At 34.5% G+C, this 22,159-nt stretch overlaps 1 protein-coding gene across 2 annotated transcripts; it reads right to left on the bottom strand.

The window, feature by feature from the left end:
- Positions 1-8,003: 8,003 nt before the first annotated feature.
- On the bottom strand, positions 8,004-20,528 carry LOC143246991 (nonsense-mediated mRNA decay factor SMG9). 2 transcript variants are annotated; one of them, XM_076494281.1, is made up of 11 exons: positions 20,251-20,528; positions 19,491-19,579; positions 16,902-17,014; positions 14,831-14,939; positions 14,242-14,343; positions 13,684-13,769; positions 13,231-13,331; positions 11,414-11,521; positions 9,170-9,268; positions 8,461-8,581; positions 8,004-8,209 (listed from the first exon to the last, which is right to left on the bottom strand). In XM_076494281.1, the coding sequence occupies exons 2-11, from the start codon at positions 19,551-19,553 to the stop codon at positions 8,131-8,133; spliced, it is 981 nt and encodes a 326-aa protein (XP_076350396.1). In that variant the 5' UTR covers positions 19,554-19,579; positions 20,251-20,528; the 3' UTR covers positions 8,004-8,130. The 2 variants fall into 2 exon arrangements, with proteins under 2 accessions (XP_076350396.1, XP_076350397.1); XM_076494282.1 differs by lacking the exon at positions 9,170-9,268.
- Positions 20,529-22,159: the final 1,631 nt, after the last annotated feature.

The raw sequence follows: 22,159 nt of genomic DNA on the forward strand, positions 1-22,159 counted from the left end.
CAAACTCTCCGAAGTGAAGTGATTTCATGTAACTGTAACTTATCGACTAATAATCTCCAGGACCTGGAACTCACAGAAACTACGGATAATTTCCACAAGAACCGAATTTGTTAGAAAATTAATGATTCTTAATAAATAAAAATATATCGTTCTTTATACACATATCAAGATATTTTCGCCAACGGTTCAGTTTACTATCTGTCACTAAGAATTTTAGGCTTAACTTCTGGCTTAAGAAATTGTCAGTTAAGACAAATAATGACTTTTTAAAACTTTCAGGCTTTGAGTTTTCAGTTCTGTTAAGCCTACAAGTGAATTTTGTCCTCAAAATAACTGATCTTACGAGTTAACTTTCAATTAATCATGTAACGTTACTATATAATTGTGTTTCATTATTTTATAAGTTCGCTCCTAAATAAGGGACATGTGTCTTCAGTGAGCTTTCCGATAATCAGGTTTCTTTTATTGTAATTTATTTGTTTTTATTTTAGTATCATGAAGAATTATTTTCTACGTATGACTAACAAATTCGGCCCGGCATGGCCAAGCGTGTTAAGGCGTTCGACCCGTAATCCGAGGGTGGCGGGTTCGAATCCCGGTCGCACCAAACATGCTCGCCTTTTCAGCCGTGGAGGCGTTATAAAGTGACGGTTAATCCCACTATTCGTTGGTAAAAGAGTAGCCCAAGAGTTGGCGGTGGATGGTGATGACTAGCTGCCTTCCCTCTAGTCTTACACTCCTAAAATAGGAACGACTAGCGCAGATAGCCCTCGAGTAGCTTTGCGCTAAATTCAAAACAAACAAACAGACTAACAAATTCAAAACCTCTAAGAGACATCTGTGTAGTAGTTGGCGTACGATGGAAAAGTAGATTTTATGAAAAACAAAACAAAACAACTATATGAGTAGAGATTGTCTTACAAAACTTTAACATTTTCGATTACAATAATTACATCGGCATAGACCATTTGAATGACATTGCAGTGGATAAGGACATTGGTTTTCTATGAGCATAATTTTTTGGTTATAGTATTGCGAATCCAAGGATTCAAGGTTAGTGCCTTACTGCTGGTAAAACATGCTCAGCCCTTGGAAGCCATGGGACGTTATAAGAGTAAAGGTCCAATCCCAATTTTCGGTGATATAAATGTATTTCAAGAGAGAGCAGAAAATTCTATTGACTAGCTACTTTCTCTTTAATTTCTTAGTTCAGAATCATGGAAGGAAAGGCGCACGTTACTTTTGTGAAGTTTTGCGAGAAAATTCTGAAGAAATATCGTTACCTTTGGTTATCCCTACTTTCCCTTGTTTACGGGAAGTTGGACTGTCGACTACTTTGAATTACCGGGCAACACTAGGACTTCATTCATCCTTGGTCAAGTCACTGTTCGAGCGAATACTGTTTGCTCTTCTCAAAAGTTTGGCTCTGTTTATTTTGTATTTAGTGCAAAGCTACTCCAGGGCTATCTGCGCTAGTCGTCCCTAATTTAGCAGTGAGAAAAGTAGAGGGAAGGCAGCTGGCCATCATCACCCACCTCCAACTCTTGAGCTACACTTTTACCAACGAATAGTTGGATTGACCGTGACATTATAATGCCACCATGGCTGAAAGGGCAAACATTTTTGTTGTGACGAGGATTCGAATCCGCGAACCTCAAATTACTTGTCGAGTGCCCTAACCACTTGACTTCTAGAAAGGAAACAGTGCATATTTCTTGTAATGGTTTTATCGCCATATTTCATTGTACCAAAAACAGTAAACCATGAACACCTCTAGCGTACTTTGAGTAACAGTTACTCGCTCTGCAATGTACACTCATGCAATCCACTGTTTTCTATTATAGTATGACTTTTACTTGTAAATGCAGCTCGCCTGTTTACCAATACTTTCTAAAGCACGTTCGTCCCTTGGATAACAACGCCAAACCCCAGGCTGGAGGTTATTAGTTTCAATCTGTGTCCGACTAGACATAGTCTACGTTCACATATAGTCTGTTATTGTTTGATAGAATGAAATAAGTGCTAACTGGTCAAAGTGGCGGCTTTATTCGTATTGGCGAGGTCAACCAGGGTCATGGCACCTCCTATATCAACCAAGGCCCTGTCTCTTGCACATGCACTTTTGTATCAAACAGTTTAAGTCCTGAGAGAGACTGACTGATTACTAAGCCTTTTGCTACGAGCTGTCTGCTGGACTCCCATAAGTCAGTGGCCATTTTTGACTTAGATTCCGTTGTTTTCCAAGAACTAAAGTGTAAGCAGCTACAAGTTGGTGCTCACCTATTACGTTGCATGGCAAGATACAAGAAGTCCACTTTGAAATGACCCAAATGCCCCATCTAAGGTAAACATTTTGATTCTCCTTTCCAGAGCGATGTCTGGGGGGAGGTATCATTAACATCTGGTGCAGCACAAATGTCGCTCGAGAACCAGGGAAGACCCGTATACTCGCTGGCAGAGAATGGATTTATTTCACACCACTGGAAATTAGTTCGCTGCTAGTTTACACTCAGAATAGTGTGAGTTCTGCAAGGTGCAGTGGTTTGTGAAGGATAGTTCGCCAGAGATACAACTATTTCAGCTACTTTCTTCTTTTCTTTTTACAGATTCAAGGGTGTTATTTTGGACATCATTGTTAAAAAAACTGCCTCCACTTTGGTGTACAGTGGGTTATCTGTGATGTGACTATCGCTGGGATAGAACCCTGGTTTTTTGCGTTATAGTTCTTCCAATTTGCCAATGGACTATCATGGGAGGGGACAGCCACTAAGAATCTCAAGACATGTATGAACTGGAAAGTCAGTTAAGAAACACCAAGCGTGTTAAGGCGTGCGACTCGTAATCTGAGGGTCGCGGGTTCGAATCCCCGTCGAAACAAATATTCTCGCCCTTTCAGCCGTGGGGGCGTTATAACGTGACGGTCAATTCCACTATTCGTTGGTAAAAGAGTAGCCCAAGAATTGGCGGTGGGTGGTGATGACTAGATGCCTTCCCTCTAGTCTTACACTGCTAAATTAGGGACGGTCAGTACAGATAGCCCTCGAGTAGCTTTGTGCGAAATTAAAAACAAAGAGTCAAACATTTGTGTGAAAACCTGAGACAAGAAATTCTTAATTTTGACTTATTTTTAAATAGGTTTAAAATTTCGCTAGTAAGCATAACAAATAATCTTAAAGTTAGATCAAAAATCTCTAAATGTACCCGTGGCATATTTGGAACTTTGAAATTTATTTTTCGTGTAAATTATGAATTATGTTGTCGTTATTAAGAATATTTTTGACGTATTTTATAAACTCAAGTTGGTTTTTAAGTTAAAGCGATTCTAAAAACGTTTACAAATAATGATTTAATGAATTAGAAATCGATTTTGTATGTAACAGAAGCAGACATGATTTGTTGAACTTGCCAATAGCAACAGAAACACCTTTGATTTGACTAGGTGTGGCCTATTGGTTAAAGTGCCAACACCGTTTCAACCATTAGAGCGTTCAAACAGTACGGCACGTGAGAAAATCAAATAGCCCTCAATACACAAACGCGGGAAAGAAATACAGAGTGACAATGTTAAGATAACCTTATGTTATCTTGTGACTTGAAACGTTGAAATATTAACGTGTTAACTGTATAACTTTCTCACGCATTTCAGTTATTTGTTAAACGTGACATCACCTTCTCGTATATCTGCAAACAAGTAAAAATAAATCACAATTTGTTTTTAAATGCCACATAAAACCTACTGCGCAGTTATCCTTAAGAGTAGAAATAAATTAACCAGCATTTGTAATAACTTGTGATACGTGAGTATGTGAAGAAAACATAACATTCAGGGACACGCAATACTGTTGTGAGGTGATGTCACACACCAGTTCTGCTAAGTAAAGTAAAAGTCGAATGTTTGTGGCACGGCGGTATGTCTGCGGACTTGCTTTTAGTTTCTTAAAAAACGGTAGATGTGTATGTTCATACTTTATAAGCTAAGCCTTATTAAGTGTTTGGTAAAGTAAACTCACATCCATCACTGTTTGTACTGTTAAAATAATAAAACCACCAAAAAATATTTACAGGACAAATGGTCCTACTTATATTTTTGTTTGCGTTGTTCGCTGAAGAATATTATTCAAAATATTTAATTTTTATGACGTCATCTTCCTTGGTGAGAAGCGCCCCCTAGTAAAGATTTAAATCGTTCCTTGATGTTATTTACTATTGAAAGTATTCTAGATGCTTAATATACAACAACGTATAATTGCAATTTTTCAAATGAATATTGATATACGACCTTTATTTGGTACAGAGAATAAATATCGTGAGCATGCTTTTGTGAGGTATAATAAACCATAACATAATTTAAAACGACACAAAGGCTAAAAGAATAAATCAGAAAATCCATGGACAGTTATGCCGACTTTATAATATCTTTCATTGGTATAAGTTACGGAGTACAGGACACTGCTGTCCCTAAACTGATTGTTTACTTGTCAACTTTAGTACCGTATAATTTTAAAATCTAATGTCTCGAGTTTAGGTATCTATTAACACCAGTGTTGTTTTGTTTATTGTTTGTGCATCTGTAAAGTCTACCAATCTGGCGATTGTGCAAGTTGCTATATGTAATTGACAGAATCACCATAGTACTTTGTTTTGTTTCGTTTTTTTTTTTAATTTTCGCGCAAAGCTACTCGAGGGCTATCTGCGCTAGCCGTCCCTACTTTGGCAGTGTAATACTAGAGGGAAGGCAGCTAGTCATCACCACCCACCACCAACTCTTGGTCTACTCTTTTATCAGCGAATAGTGAGATTGACCGTCACATTATAACATCCCCATGGCTGAAAGTGCAAGCATGTTTTGGTGTGACCCGGATTCGAACCCGCGACCCTCAGATTACGAGTCGAAAGCCTTAACCCACCTAGCCATGTCGGGCCCACCATTGTACTATGCTGCTAGTTTGATATTGTCCAATAGCCAGATCTACGTCTGTGCTGTTAATAAATATAATTATATGTTTAGTTGCCAGATCTAGTACGGTACTATTATTTAGTGTATAAAGAATCTAATGTGTATTCTTCTAATGTGTGTTGGTGCGTTATTTATCTGTCCATTTGACACGTTAATATTGTCATTCTCTTTCACTGATGTCCAAATTCGACACTGGATGTCACTTCTCACTCTGGTGGCTCAATAGTATGTCTGCAGATTTATAACCTTAAAATTTAGTTTCGATACTAGTAACGGGTACATCCAAGATGGCCGATTGTATAGCTATTGTTAACTACTAACAAACAAGTGTTGTTACCATGCGGCGTCCAAAAGTTAAACTAAGCCGAAAATTAGAATATTAAAATGGAAAGGATGTAAACAGTTATTATTTAAATAAAACATTCTGTAAAAAATTAGCATAAATTAAACCACAGGTTAAACTTCAGTCTATAAAAGTTTTATTAATTTCCCTTATAATCTCTTTTGTATTATAATTATATTTTTGTCATAACACTTATACTGTGCTGCCATGCAGTGTTCAAAGCTTAAACTGAGACGAAAATAAAGTATTCTTTGTTTTTTGAATTTCGCACAAAGCTACTCGAGGGCTATCTGTGCTAGCCGTCCCTAATTTAGTAGTGTAAGACTAGAGGAAAGGCAGCTAGTCGTCACCACCCACCGCCAACCCTTGGGCTACTCTTTTACCAATGAACAATGGATTGACCGTCACATTATAACGCCCCGACGGATGAAAGGGCGAGCATGTTTGGCGCGACGGGGATGCGAATCCGCGACCCTCAGATTACGAGTCGCACGCCTTAACACGCTTGGCCATGCCGGGCCGTAATTAGAGGCGGTGGGTGTGACATAAAAGTTTAGTATTACGTGATTGTTATTAACACGCTTGGCCATGTGCCGCTGAAGAAAAATTGTATGAATTCATTGAGCTCTTTCATCACGAAATCAGTATTAGTGATTTCCGTGATTATGTGGAAAATGTCCAACGAAATCGCCATATTCACGAGATTCCAATAACTGTACAAAATGCTAAAACATCACCAGTAATGTTGCTCTTAGTTCAACAGATGTAGAAATGTATTCAATAATAAATATCACATATTAGGATAAAAGAAGCCGCCTTACAGTTGACCATGTGACGACAATTAATTTGGTTGGCTTCCCATTGAATTCATGGTATCCAACTTTTTCGGTTCAAACATGGCTAAGGACAAACCACACAGCTGATGACAACAGGGTAAAACGTGGAATGAATAAAGATTTTAATGATAATTTGCATCTATTTAAAGCATGCTAAATATATTATTTCAGTAAGATATATTTATTATTATTTTTCATTGCAAAATTTGGTGTGTAAAGCGAGATAGAACCAGTTGTTAAAATTTTTGAATTCCACCATTGAAGAATGGTGACATAGTTTTATCAGTAGGTTTGATGAAGAATGGTTACATAGTACCGTTTGACACCCAATATAGAATGGTGACATAGTTTTATCAGTAGGTTTGATGAAGAATGGTTACGTGATACCGTTTAACACCCAATATAGAATGGTGACATAGTTTTATCAATAGTGTGTAAGGTGTTATTGATGCACATATGTAATTGGTGTGACTGTTTAAGGATCCTGTTGTTACGTTTACAAATATTGAAGTATGAATTCAGGTGTAGACTAGAGTTATAACTGTTATTTGTAATTTTAATTAAAACATTTGAAATGCTTTAAATTTATTTTCACATCAAACATACAACTACAAATAAAGATGTAATAGAATTTTAAGTTGTATATCGTAATTGTAATTGTATAAATATAAATGTCACTAAACCTGTTTTTATGCTACACATCTCAGATTCTTTTCACACCTGAATGTAGCTTGTCCTCTCAGAGGTCATTGTTGTGTCCAGTAGATAGACAATTACATTACATTAATAACTTGGTATACAATAATTTCTTGTTAGTAACACTTTTTTTTGTTGTTGTTGAAAGTTCATTAGTTATAATAATAATAGATACGTGAACTCGTTTCTTTGTAGGTTATTAGTCGAAACAGAAAGAACATAACACTGACGGACCTGACTTACAAGATGGTCAGATGCTGTGGTTTGTAATGCACCAGTTAAGAGTTACCCAAAGACTTGTATATTTACTTGTGTTTTGTAGCTATTTGACAGACTAACTTCAGTTTTTAGTACTTTGTTGCTGCTTGTAACGGGTTCATTCTTAACAGAAATGTAACTTTATATTTTGTTCAAAAATTTGGAAGATAGTTCATTGCATGATTTTATACTTTTTATATATTTTTACTTGATTTGAAAAATTCCAACGAAAATTCAGCCAATCATTGCTGGCGTGTCTACAAGGTTAATCATGTTATCAGCTTGGTGGACAGAGATGGCTTCTTTTATTTTTACTTGTCTGTAGTTCATATCTTATTCAGAATTACCAGATGATTGTTGTAGACAGATTAGTCTCTTACCGAGTCCCGTACGTCTATTAAGCTCTTGAATATTAACCTTTGTTTTTCCAACGTATTTCGAAGGTTATATAAGATTCATGGTTTGGTGCATACTGACTTGTGTTGTCTTAAGCCTTATGAATAGATTTTGTGCTGTTTATGTCCCTCCACATCATCAGAGACCCTCCTGATGTAGGGGACTTTGGCTGTACGTGTAATTTTCTTCTGTAACAACCATTTTAATTACTGAGTTTCACAAATATTCTTAATTATGGAACATATAGTCTATGATGTCTGTAATTAAGTTTTTCTATTACTAAATCTTTTCATAGTGTCTGACTGTATCAATAACATAGCTAAGCCTAATCTTGCAATAGTGTGTAGTTGGCTTGAGAGCATGAACTACATAACGTTCCATGTGAAGATTTTATTTTTGCACATCACTAAACTGAAATATTATTAAATGTAAAAAGAAAGAAGTACTGTGTTTCTCAAGATTACTATTTTGAAAGGTTTTAATGGTTCAGGGTTTCAATTTAAAAAAAACAACAATGTACCATTTTGAAATTACTTTTTATTCTAAACAGGTAGTACAAATATATATACAAAATGAAAAGCTTTGAAGATCTCAAGTTAGTTTGTAATATTAAGATAGTGCATTACATTAATTTTATACAGTTCTTAGGGGAGTAACCTCCCATACTCTAAGAACAGAGACGACTTCTTCACGGCTTCCCACATACGGGCAGCATAATGAAACCTGGAGTTCAAAAGAACATTAAACTTTAATGTTTTTTATCAGCTGAACAGACAAGTTATGTATTCAGTAACATTTAATAATGACAAAATTTGACAGCAGAATGCAACCAGTAACAAGTTTCAGAGAAAAACCAAACAAAACTTTCCATTACAACATTTTTGAAGATGTGTGTGTGACAGGTTACAAAACTGACATGACAGTATTGTGATTTCTTCTCTAGATAATTTTGTAAAAAGTCCAAGCTTTCTTACCAGTTTTTCTCAGATAGAGCGGTGTGTGTTAGACTACTGCGTGGCACTGACATTATCTGTTGGGTTAAAGACTTTCCCAAGCTGTTGAATCCTGGGTGACCTCTATAGCTGGGTAAAACACCTGCAAAGAAAAATAAACACAAGTCTTTTAAGAATGACATGAAATGGAATTATTTGATGACCAAAAATCCAATTCAACTTTAGAAACACAATTATCTTTGTTCTCTTTCACAAACATTTACTACAAGTATGGTTATGTATCACTCAACATAAATGAGTTTTGTTTTTTACATTACTACATCCTTTGTTTTCTAGAAGCTCTGAGCTTATCTTAACTTCATCAAGAAACTGGAACAGTACACATAACATCAACCTCTTGAAGACCACGAGGTGACCCTACTGCAGTGTTGAAAAGAACTTCTTAGCTGGAACTGTTTCAAGACAGTCCACTTTACCTGCACATTAATTCCTTCATGTGTAAACATGGGAATTCTCAGTTGTGACAGTTAATCTTTGCTCATGCTATTTTTGAGATTTCACCCCCTTGAACTTCCAAATATTTTCGAGATTTGAGTGGGTAATGACATAAAATACATAAGATGAAATTATAGGACTTGGATATTTTTAGTGATACAATTTATACAGACATGTAACTTAAGTAAACAGACTTAATGATGGAACTGTTGTTGTTGGGTTTTTTCACACTCACCTGTTTCTTCCGTTTCTCTCTCAGGTAAAAGAAACAAGTTAGCTACGTCCATGTGCAAACTTTCACATCTGATGGGGATAAACTCCATCAACACTGACCCTGATAAAAAGATCCTGGCTGTAATCTTCATACAAAATAATTTTTGTTGTACTTATCTTTAAATAATAATATTGTAATAACATCTAACGTTGATACAATATGTTGCAATGTATTATAAAGAATAATAGAAAATAATTTATGCCAGCTGAAACACCTGCACCAATCAGAAGCAACTGTTATACTTTAAGTTTTGTGAGCTTACTAGGCCCTGAATATTATAATTACTGTCCTGGTTAGCCAGTTAATAATAATTACAATTCACACTGTAAGTGTTGTTTAACATATCCTAGCTCATTCGAGATTGACGCATTATGTCCAATATTCATGGATTAAAACCAGAAAATATTTTTAAATGTCCGATTATGCGAACCATCAAGGTTTTATATTTCACATTCACAGTATAATTTATTTGTGTTTCTTAGACTGATACAGACACAATTAAAGTCAAATGTATTGAAAGGTTTAAAACATCAGAAACCATCTTGCATGTGTAATACACATGGCATATTTCACCTGTTTGCTAAAGCTAACAATTTTGACATCTATCGAGGAATGACCAAAATATAATTTGAGTTTCTTAGCACATAACTTCACAGAAGTATTTTACTTGTAGTTTTTGTACAGACTGTACTTACGTTGTTAGTTACGTTATCTCTAACAGCACAAAAATACTCACAAATTTAACTTTCAGAACTGGTAGATGATACAGCAAACTTCTTTAAATTTCTCTGTAGTTTCTACACATAGTTATAAGCTATTAACCTGATATACAAAGATTATAAACATCCTAGTTCCAGTTCTCAATCTGCTCTGAATAGACCTCTTGGAAGTTAAAATACTCAAACAAGAAATATGTAAACCTGTGAGCCTAAATTTGGCTAGACTTTATGTAACCTGTAATCTTGTGAGACACCTGACTTTAATCTGTGATCTGACAGAGACAAAAAAAAAAAATCAGGTCGGTTTAGGTGACATGATGCTACTGTTTTCACAACAGTTCTGAACTTGTGTTGCAATGTTTTGCTTTTCTCTCAACCTCCCAGGCATTTTTTATATTTAATTTTTTTTGCACCAAAAAATTTGTAAAATTTTCCAGATCACAAAATGAACTTTATCATATATTAACAAAACAGCAATCACTTAAGTTTTTCTTGCATACATTGCAGCCTGCACATACAGGGGTTCCAGATCCCCCATCCCCCCTTATTGGGAGAACTTTCTCCAAAAGGACAAATGGCAAAATTGGTCCAGAAAATCACATCTACACCCCTTTTTCCACAAAGGGAAATATGACACGTTCAGCTATATATGTTACGGTCTACTAGCTGGAATAAATAATTACAAGATGGCAAGTCATGCATGACTAATGAGCACATTGGCGAGAAATATGGAAACACTGACCCAGCGTACTGACATTACTCCGAAGCTAATTACACAGAGAGCTCCAAGTGTATGAACTGACTTTACTCACAGTATTTAATGACATAAAATAGTGACAGATGAAAGTAATACATGGTTAGTGGGAAAATAATTCCTAAGTCCTACAGGAACATAAATTTACCCCATGACTGTCACGGGGAAACCACTGATAAAGTTAAATATCATTATACCTGTTGGTCAGTTTTTTATAGCAAACTTTATGAACAAAAGGCATGAAATTATTCCGTACGACATGTGGACCTCTCTAGTTGCGGACAGTACAAAAACAAGTTAGTTATTTCAGGGTTGAGTTATTAACACTGTTCACAATTCTTACAATTCTAACAAAAGCATGCAGAATTTAAGTGGTACCAATAAATTAGGCCAAACAGCATTCCAAATTCATGTTCCAAGTTCTTGGATATAAATGTTATACTAACTTAATAATAAGCATCTTATGTTTATGTGACTGCTTAAGCATCTTATGTTTATGTCACTGCTTTCATTGTGTACTTATTTACAGATTAATGAGTAGCTGCAGTAAGTTTTAATAAGAAATCCAATTTATGTAAGTAAATTACTTAAAAACTTACCAATCAATTTTAGGCACTTAAGACTGACGTATTTGTTGAACATTTTTAACCACGTACACACACTATGGTATTGTAGGAAAACTGAAAGCACATTTACATTCATAAAGATAGAACAAAAATAATTTTAACTTGCCTGTGCTTTTCAGTTTTGAATTCTGAAAGACATTTGACAAAAGTTCTTCCATTTCACACACGGTGGAAGGTGAAAAGTCTCCTTGTCGGCATTTGTTTTGTAAGAATACTGGAAAAAAGAGTAGCAGGGTCTTAAAAATGCTCGACAAGACATCACCAAAGTTTTCTCGACCAACAGTAAAATATTTTGCAGCACTATTTATAATGTATTATTTTATGATGCATAACATACCAGGAACAAACCTGTTGTTAAGTGCTTCACTTCTTCTGATGACGACAACACAAAACGACTTATTAAGAAACATGTGGATTCAAAAAGCCAAAACAAGAACTTGTGAAAACTGCATAAATTAACTTTTAACTGTAGGGGGTGGGGTTGAATAAAAACCAAGACAATTAATAATGGCTGAACTTTTGTTCATGCAAGATCTGAAATATAACTTCATTAACTGTTAACTGTGTCACGTTGAAAATATTTTTAAATACACAATGATTTACGATCTCAGCTAGTAATAGTCATAGTGTATAAGAAATCTTAACACATATTGAAACTACCTATACAATATAAAACAAATTTTATTCATTTCTAAACCAATGTTTTCTTCTGCCCATAATTTGTAACAAACAATAGATAAGTTTGTTTGTTTGTTTGTTTTTGAATTTCGCACAAAGCTACTCGAGGGCTATCTGTGCTAGCCGTCCCTAATTTAGCAGTGTAAGACTAGAGGGAAGGCAGCTAGTCATCAACACCCACCGCCAACTCTTGGGCTACTCTTTTACCAACGAATAGTAGGATTGACCGTCACATTATAACGCCCCCACGGCTGAAAGGACGAGCATGTTTGCTGAGACCGAGATTCGAACCCGCGACCCTCGGATTACGAGTCGCACGCCTTGACACGCTTGGCCATGCCGGGCCCAACAATAGATAAAAATTTGCTTAAATAACAGAAGTATGTTGAATACTAGAAAAAAACTGTTTGAAATAATTTTTTTATAGTGAAAATATATACGCAATGTCAAATTTCTGGCATGTTTAATTTAAAAACTGCACCCCAATCATGTACAAACATTTCCAGACCTCTCATGTTTTCCAACTGTAGCTTTTCTACCTAGTGTAAAGCTACACAGTTAGCTATCTCTACTCTGTTCATATTATTTCAAAGTATAAGTCTATAAATGTAACACGTACTAACTGGGAAAACAAAAACTTTGCTATTTAAAATCATATGAATTTCCAAACATCCAAATTTAAATACAAAATATCCTGTAATTAAACAAACTTGTGATATTCTTTGATAGATTGTTTAGGCAGAGTATTCATGATGAAACTTTGTAGCAACTACCTGTTGTGGAGACACAAGTGTAGTGGACCTGAAGACGAAAGGCGGAAGACTTTCTAAACATTTTCCTCGTGTCTTCGCAACAGGCAGTTGCCCTCCATTCTACAAAGTTTCATCAAGTTTGTGACATGAAATACCAGATTGTTCCACAGATTCAAGTTTTTATTAAAGCGTTTCACGTGATACATGCCAAGAAACATACTATGTTTAAAATTACAGTAATAAAAAAACCAACTAAATCCATTGACATAGCTCCCACGTCCCTTAAAGTTTTTTTATATATGTAAACAAAAACACACACGCAAGAAAACAATACATATAGATACAGCAGAATTACTATTATACAGTCATTATTTTAGAAAAAAAACAAACAAAGGAGAACAAATGAAAAATTGTGTGTTAGAAACATAATAGGCCTAAAATGAACATCTTGTGACAGGTATAATTAATAGTCCATAAGAAGGATGGCATGTACCTAGGTGGGGATAATAATCCGTAGTATCTTCTATGGAAGCAGATAGGTCGTGAGGGTTTGTCGGAGTAGCTGGTTTTAACATCTCGGCAGACTGAATGAACCTGAAATCAGTGAGTCGAATAGTCAAAGAGATTTATTACAGCACTTTCCCTTCTGTTAGAAGTATTTAAAAGTAAGCAAGATTTCCATTGCTTTGATACTAGGATTTGCAAAACAACAAAATTAGTTTGAGATAGTGAAGGTATTGTTAATGTTTTATTTCGTACGTGATTGTTATTTATATACGTACTGCAAATATTTTGATTATCCTAATTACTTAAGAAGCAATAATTTTCAAATTTTTTTTTTTCAAATAAACCGAGGTTACAAGTCATTGTAATGTTCTCAAATGATTGACGTGTTTAGTGAAACAGGAAATGAATTTAACAACGTCAAAACAATTTCATAACTTGCCTTAGAAGATTGGGATCAGTGAACCAGTCCTGTACAAGAATGACCGTATGGCAAACAGTCAAGAGAAAAGCTGCTATCTGTAAAGACTGAAGCAAAAACAAAATTATAATTCTTGAATAAACAAACTGGAACTGTTTTAACCTGTTCAGTGCTGTAAACAAAATAACTCGTCCAAGCCGATCAGTAACACAGTGACACAGACGAGTTAATTTGTTCTCAATAATACCTAACTTCAACACTAGATGTCAGCACTATACACACAGTTGACCTACTTGCACATTGTTTCACTGTCGATCCAAAATGACGTCACGAAAAAAGTTACAAAATGAAGAAGCATTAGAGTTGTATTTTGAACTTGGTTCAGAGTTGCCGTAGCAGCTGAAATACTTGGCAGTCAACAGGTTAATAGGTCAAAGCAATACCTATATTTGTATCACCTGTACAAACAGTAACATGTAACACATGAATACTCTTATAGCCTGCAGCACCTAATACCATGACCGAAACTGACTGCAAACACAATCTTAATAAAAACTTTCATACTATGTTGATATCTACCTGAATCTGTAGAGCAATTTCCGTTGCTCTGTAATCTGTTCCACAAGGGATCTTTTTCTCAAACTGAATCATGTGGTCCATTACAGAAGCACTGAGTAGTGGCTGAAAAGAAAAAAACTCATCAAAATCAGGCTTCCTTAAAGGAAACATAAAACGATTTCATAAAGAAATCAAAATGGAGCTTTAGTTGTGCAAGGAAAATTACCTCCTAAATCGACCAAAAAGATGGGGAAACATACAGAAAATTTCTAACTGGTGCACCCCCCCCCCCAAACATCTATCACAGGCAAACAATCAGCCTTCCCAAATAAAAATCCCATTAAAGAGCATTATTCACCATAACTCACACACATTATACAGTGATTATAAGATAGCTATGAGTTTTATTACCTAATAATTAATCAAAACACATTGCCTTATAATCCAGCTAGTGCGATACGTTCTGAACATAAACGTCCTAGTCTTTTGTAAATATTCATGTTTAAAAAATTAATGAATTTGTATACTTAACTAACAGAACCTTTCATAAGATACTTTTTGAAAGTTTTACTGGTATTATTATTAACTTTAAGTTAAACAGTGAACTCACCTGCGTATCCAACAAAATCATACGTTCGCTGGTTACATAAATATCAACTCCTGAAGTGCAGTGTTCTCCTTTCTCTCTGAGTTCTCTGGTCTCAGGTTTAAACAACTGTCTGAACATAAAAAAAAAAACTCCTACTGAATTATAATATGCAATAACCAAGTGTACACATAAAATGTCTTTGTTACAGTGCTAACCAAAACAATAAGTTACATTTTACCATTTTGCTGCTCTAGGCATCATGTGGTTTAGTTTTCCCATTACCAACTGAAATCCTAGCTGACATTTGATTCTATCAGTGACCCACAGATGTCACCCCCAAAGCATCAGTATGTATATTTAGTGTAAATATTAAGCAGTTATGCAGTCATTTCAGTGATTTATATTAGTGTGCTAAGAGTAACAGTTGTAGATTATAGTCATGTTATTCACAACCAACACTGTGATTGTGCATAAGATAAGACAGGAGTTTGATACCACAAACAAGTCCTCTTGTCTTATCTTGTGGTCAGTCATGATTGACATGAAGCCAACAGACTTTCCACTTTTTCCTCCTGTCGTCAAGACCATACGAAGACCATTCTGTGACTTTTAGCTGCTTTCTTTTTACTTTGCTATACTATAATAAATCATGGTAAAAAATCTTTAAATTTTTAGTTGGTTGGTTTTTTTAGGGTTGCTTTCCACCTCGCCTACACATTGAAAGGATTATATTTTTGTGGATGTACAACTAATACTCATTGTATTATCTAACTCTCTAGCTACAAGATTAGCACCTGCATATAACACTTACCAGTTAAAGCACCCATGTACAACAGTTATGAGTTAAAGTGCCCATATGTAATACCTGCCAGTTAAAGTGCCCATATGTAACACCTGCCAGTTAAAGTGCCAATGTGCAACACTTACCAGTTGTAGCACTTGTGTATAATAGTTACTAGTTAAAGCATCTCTACATAACACCAGTTAAAGCACCTATGTTTAACACTTACAAATTACAGTACCTACGTATAACACTTATTAATTAAAGTACCCACGTGTAAATACTAAATATTGTTTTAATCATATTGAAAAAGGTTACTTTTTAAACAAACATACACAACCTACATCTTAAAAACAAAACAAAAAATAGAGAGTCCACAACTAAAAGATGGCTTTAATATGAAAATTGCACCTATCATATAATGGTTATATATTTACATAAAATATATTAAAAACTGTATATTTAAATGTTATGATTATTTCACTATCACCTGTCATTCATAAGAGTATATTCTGAGGATACATCAAATGTTTTATGTATTAGATGGACAACAATGTTTACCTTTTGAGATGCAATATTATGCCTCATAAATTATACTGAAGAAATGTACACGCATTTTTCTAGATTATTTCATTTAAATCTGAAAATCTATTATGAAATCGGAACATAAAGTCCATTTAAACAGTCAATATTTAATTTCACAATGCAATAGAATATTTCAAATGAACTATCTGTTGCAACTTTTAACACGTTACAATAGATTAGAAAAACACAATATCTAAGATTACTGCATAGTGCCAGGTACAACAAAATAAAATATATTGTAAAAACACGACTCGCTGCAAAAACACTATAATATCCTTTCTAGACAAAAAAACACGCCACAAAGGTACAGTATCACGCACATTTGTGTAAACATAAATTACATAATAATAACTGTCGTTCAAACTATAGAGCCAACAGAAGAGTCTATATTTTTAACTCTGAAGGATCACATGACCTTAACAGCTTTTTCTAAACAATTTATGTAACAAGTTGCTTGTAAGTTCATGACTGTTGGTTACAGGGCTCCTAATATCACACGGGTCAAAACAGATTTCTTGACGTGGTTGTTATGTTACCTGTAATAGTTGTATCACAACTTCAAATATTCCCACTTTGACAGATTTAGTGGACGACGTTGCTAGTATAAGTGGTAGCTACTACGGTTATAATGTAATAATAAATAATAACAACCACATGCATCCAATTCACGATATTACGATAAAATACAGTCACGAGTTACAGCACAAAACAAACAGAAACACCAACCTTCCACCAATTTCCCCAAGCTGTCCAGCCAGAAGAGACATCACGGTAGATTTTCCCGAACCTTGCAAGCCCAGAATACCCACAACATAGAAGTTTGTTTGATCCACAAGAAACTAGAGATATTCATAATGCAATAAATACAACAGAAACAGTAATAACTGAGTGAAAAAAAATATTCTTTTAACTGATTGGAAAAGTCGGGGATATCAGATTTTAATTTCTCAAAATAATTATCATATATCTTTCAACCATCATTTCTTCAAGATAAGGAATTCACATGAACACCTAGTAATGGAGGTTTGCATTAAATCTGTATTTTTGAAATCAGTTATTCTTACTCAACATTTTAATTATGAAACTATGTATACTAAAACTATGAATTTACCAAATGTATCTTTATGGAACTTAGCAAGATTTTAGTAAACCTTAGAAAACTGACTTTAAACAACAAATGAGGTATTTCAATACAGATTTATCTGTGTATTTATAAAGTGTCAATGAATTAGTTTTAAGGACAAAAAAAGGTTTTTTACATTAAAAATAAAACTAATTTTCATTTCATAGTCTTCATACATCATTTGCATATCCTCTAGAACCACATCAAATCAAATTTGTTGGTTTGCTTTGCAAAAAGTTACAGTTTATCACTTGTGTTCTCTACCCCAACACCAACCTTATCGAAATATTCACTGTACAGTGAAGCTTCATAAAAGATATGAAATAAAGTCCAAAATAATTTTTTTTTCCTTTTCCTAAAGTGGACACAGGTCACAAGAGATGATTAACAGTTATCTGACCTAACCTTTTAACCTATGTACCTCATATTTGATTTATTTTATTGTATCTTGACCTCTTCCTATTAAGTACCTGAAAAACAATCAAACTTGCACAGAAGAATATAAATACTGAGATATAAATATATTCCAGTCTTTAAATTTGGTCACACATTACTTTAGCTCACGAAATACCATCCACTACATAGTGAAGTACAACTGGACAACACTAGGTGCATTTCTCCAATCTTTATTTCCAGCTGATCCAGTACATCTTGTGATTTTTCAGGAATGAGATTTGTATTTACATTAACTAAATCTTTTAACATGTACTGGAAATTTTTGAGAATATGGTTAACCATGATGTTGATAGAAACAACCTTAGCAAACCTTAAATGAAAGTAAAAATACAAAGAAACGAATTAGCGTATAATGCCAAACAAGATGGCCTAGTGTACTGTTAAAACCAATTATATGCTTGGCCAGATACATCCTTATTTGTATCGAGGGTAAAACTGGTTTGTCCCCAAGCTGTTTCCTTTCCTTATATGACAAATGCTTCCAAACCTGTTAATACAAACTAGAAAACATGTAATTTTTGTTGCAACTGAAAGCCTTTGTTATATCTGGTATAATTTAGTTATTGGAGTACCCTGATTAAGGCTGGTATATACCGTATTTTCAGGGTTCTATTTCTAGGGGTGATATAATATAGTTGTGATTCGACAAAGTATACCTTAAATATCGAGATTCTATTACTCTAGTGACATAATTTTCACGGCTTCACTATTAGGGGTGGTATATAGTATGTTTCTAAAAGTTCTGTGACAATGAGTTGTACAGGGTGTTTGGAAAGCCATTGTCCAGTTTTGAAAGCAGCAATAACAGCATTCATTCAGTCTATTTCAAGCCAGCAACTGATAGCAGTGTTTAGAAACAAAATAAGAAGGATCCAGGCCTGTATTGATGCCAACGGATGTCACTTTCAACATTGTTTATAATTGTCATTCATAGTTACCTCCTGTATTCTATATTGAAACATGTCTGTTAATAAATATATAAGTGCACGGTGACTTTCCAAACACCCTGTGTAATGTAGTTCTCAGGATTAAACTGTTGGTAATCAGAAAACAAATTAATGATAGAAATTGATGCAACTCTTGATGGCGAGAAACCCACTTGAAATCAAAATGCATCTCACAACAGCTGGTATGGGTATTAACACTTTCACTGATAAGGATTTCTTATAGCAAAGCCACACTGGGCTATCTACTGAGACCACCGAGGGGAATCGAACCCCTGGTGTGAGCGTTGTAAATGGAGGACTTACTGATAAGGAGAGAACAATGTTTTGACCTTTCTTAACCTGAAAATGACCTAGGAAGGTCACAAAGTTATTCTCTCCTTATCAGTAAAAATGCTAATATACATACCAGCCGTTTTGAAATACAAACTGACGCAACATTCATCATTTCATAAACGCCATTAATCTGTATTTATTGTGATACCTTATCACTAAAGTTTCATAATAATTTTTAAATTTAATACATATATCTAATGTTGTAGCTAATGTATTAATAACTCATTATTTAAATCACTGAATGTTGCATTTTTCAACATTATTACTACTGTTAATTTTTGAACAGACATATAAACAAAAACAAGTTTCAGTGTGTTAAATAATTTACTTTCCTTGTTTATTTATTTGAAAATGGATATATTCTACTGATCCAGTGTTATCCCCTTGTATTTCTAATTGTGTTAAAATTATATTTAGTACAACTGCTAAATGTATCACACTGAACATGTTGCTTACCTCCATGGCATTATCACACCACTGCAAGTTCTCTCCATCAATGAGTTTTACCGGAGTTAACATTTCTGGCAGTAAGGAGAGCTTCTGGTCTACAGGATAGAAATGTCACTTAATCTTGTGTGTTTGAATTTTTACCCCATGTAAATAATCTAATATTACTCACTGGAAAAACATACTGTCATATGGCATTCATATTGTCACTTCGTATAAAATTAAGTGCAATATATATTCGTTTTCTCAGAATTATTTAAATGTCCATTAACTTAATTTTAGTTATACAAAAACGACCAAAATGAAGCTTCTTTAAGATAGGGTATTACGTACTTGATGTCAAAGTTGTCAACTACTCACATTACCCAGCACTACAACATACATATGTACATTCTAAATGCACTAGATGTTATATAAATACAATATACGAACTACACAGGTTTCTTTATTCTTGCTGAGAACATCAATTCTCCAATGTCTGAGTCGAACTCAACAATTCTCATGAGCACCTTTTCCACTCACTTGAAGTTTTGTGTACAACAGACTTGTACATTTGTCTACAAGCCTGCAAAACTTGTGTGTGTACAAATGTAGTAAATTTAATATTGTACTCAACATTCATTCTCCAGAACAGGTTTGGTCTAACGGACGAAGCCCGTGCACACTTGTTATGCTGCATAAAAGGAAAACAATTTAAAATGAACTGTTGCTAATTAGACCTTCTAAGTAGTAATATAACTTAAGTTTGTTACAAGTGAAGAGTCCTTACCATCACCAGTGACGTGACCCGACTTCTGCTGTATCTGATAGACTGGCTGCTGGCCCACACTCGGAAGCAACGGAGGAACCTGCCGTGCCACTGCACACGTCTCTGGAAGAATGAGAAGCAGCTGCCGCAGAATGGGATGCTACGTTTCCAGGTGAAGAGGAACTACCATCTTTTTCGTTACCATCTCGGGTTTTCAATAGCACCGTTGGAGCTTTGATTTCAGGTGTACGTGCTGGACTTTTTCCCGTTCCCTCATTAGGCTTAGAAACACTTTCAGACTAGATATGTGAAAAAAATTAAATAGAGCACGATTATTAAAACTGTCCAATATAAAGATTTCAGTCCCATAGACAACAGATTACTTCAACACCAGAAGGATATTACTGCTTGTCTTTCTGCTTCCTCACAATGTAAGTACTTAACCAAACTACATAAAACATAGAACAAACTTACCAAACAGCACCTATCTTTGACTGAAAAAAAAATTCATATACTTTTATTTAGTTATACTATAACTTTTCTTAAGTTTCCAAAATTCTGTCACAACACATTATTTTCAAAAACACCTTAAAGCACTTTGTTTCGTCTTAGATTAAAAATTTTTTTTTTTAATGTAGCAAAACAGTTTCAACTTCATTGATATCAACATATTTGTCTCGATATTTAGATTAGTAATTGCAGTATTCTGCCTTTCTAGGTGTAAGCTAGAAAATATACATCAAAAGGGGAGGGCCCAGCCTGGCCAGGTGGTTAAGGCACTCCACTCATAATCCGAGGGTTGCAGGTTCGAATCCCCATCACACCAAACATGCTCGCCCTTTCAGCTGTGGGGGCATTATATTGTTATGGTTAATCCCACTATTCGTTGATAAAAAAGTAGCCCAAGAGTTGGCGGTGGGTAGCGATGACTAGCTGCCTTCCCTCTAGTCTTACACTTCTAAATTAGGGACGTCTAGCACAGACAGCTTTGCACAAAATTCAAAACAAACCAAATCATAAAGGGAGATTAATCAGTGATCTACAAACTGACATTTCAAAATGGAGAAAGGTCAGACCATGCAACAATATTCTTAGTTAAGATTAGGTAGTGTCTTAACAAAAGTTTATTTTCAGTAAATTAAAAGTTTATCATGTACATTGAGTTAATACAGTATATTTAATGATAATATTCAATAAATAAGGATATGAATCAATAGAAAATATTTTAATATTGGCTACTTTTCAAACCTGAATAGACAATCTTTTATGGGTGTCATCTCTGTAATATTTCTATCACTTGTAATATTTAAAACATTTCATTTCTTGATGTAGTCCTTATTAAGCATCTTGAACGTATACATTTAAATATATATAAAAACTATTGCTATTTTCCATAAAGATTTTTTTTATTGTATGTTACAAATAATACAAAAAGTTCACAAAAATAAATCATTAGACATACATGAAGTTGATCATCATGATGTGGCTTAGCAAGTATAACCAAGGTTTTCCCTGGTTGTGGATTTTCTTGTTCGGATTCTCTTTCCTGTAATTTGATAATACACATGATGGAATTGAGTTGTCACAAAAATTTTAGTACAAAAAGTACTGGTGAAAGTGCAGATTAGAGACCTATATTCCATACTGAATTTTTGGCCTTAAAATCACTACAGTACATTGCCATTTGTCGTTTAACACAAAATCAACACTTAAAAAAACACTATCTTTTTATTACAAATAACAATACCCAAAAGACATGCCCATAACTGTTGTATGTGTAAATGTGTTCTCGCTCTCCAAAATTATAAAATTCAAATTAAAAGAAATATGTCAATAGAACTGTTTTCATTCACTTTAAATGTAGATTTATTTAAACCAATAAATAACAAAATTCCACGGTGAAGTTATGACCAAAAATTTAATACGAAAT

Source organism: Tachypleus tridentatus, chromosome 3 (assembly GCF_004210375.1).
Source record: "Tachypleus tridentatus isolate NWPU-2018 chromosome 3, ASM421037v1, whole genome shotgun sequence".
NCBI classification, from domain to species: domain Eukaryota; kingdom Metazoa; phylum Arthropoda; class Merostomata; order Xiphosura; family Limulidae; genus Tachypleus; species Tachypleus tridentatus.

What these genes read in the sequence shown, in the direction of transcription:
- LOC143246991 (XM_076494281.1), bottom strand. Translation starts at nt 19,553, where the DNA reads ATGTTAACTCCGGTAAAACTCATTGATGGAGAGAACTTGCAGTGGTGT. An exon ending in AAATTGCTCTACAGATTCAG is followed by an intron (nt 13,770 to 14,241) that starts GTAGATATCAAC and finishes TTTTTGCTTCAG; the next exon opens with TCTTTACAGATAGCAGCTTT. An exon ending in GGATTATTATCCCCACCTAG is followed by an intron (nt 11,522 to 13,230) that starts GTACATGCCATC and finishes TCTTTTTTCCAG; the next exon opens with TATTCTTACAAAACAAATGC.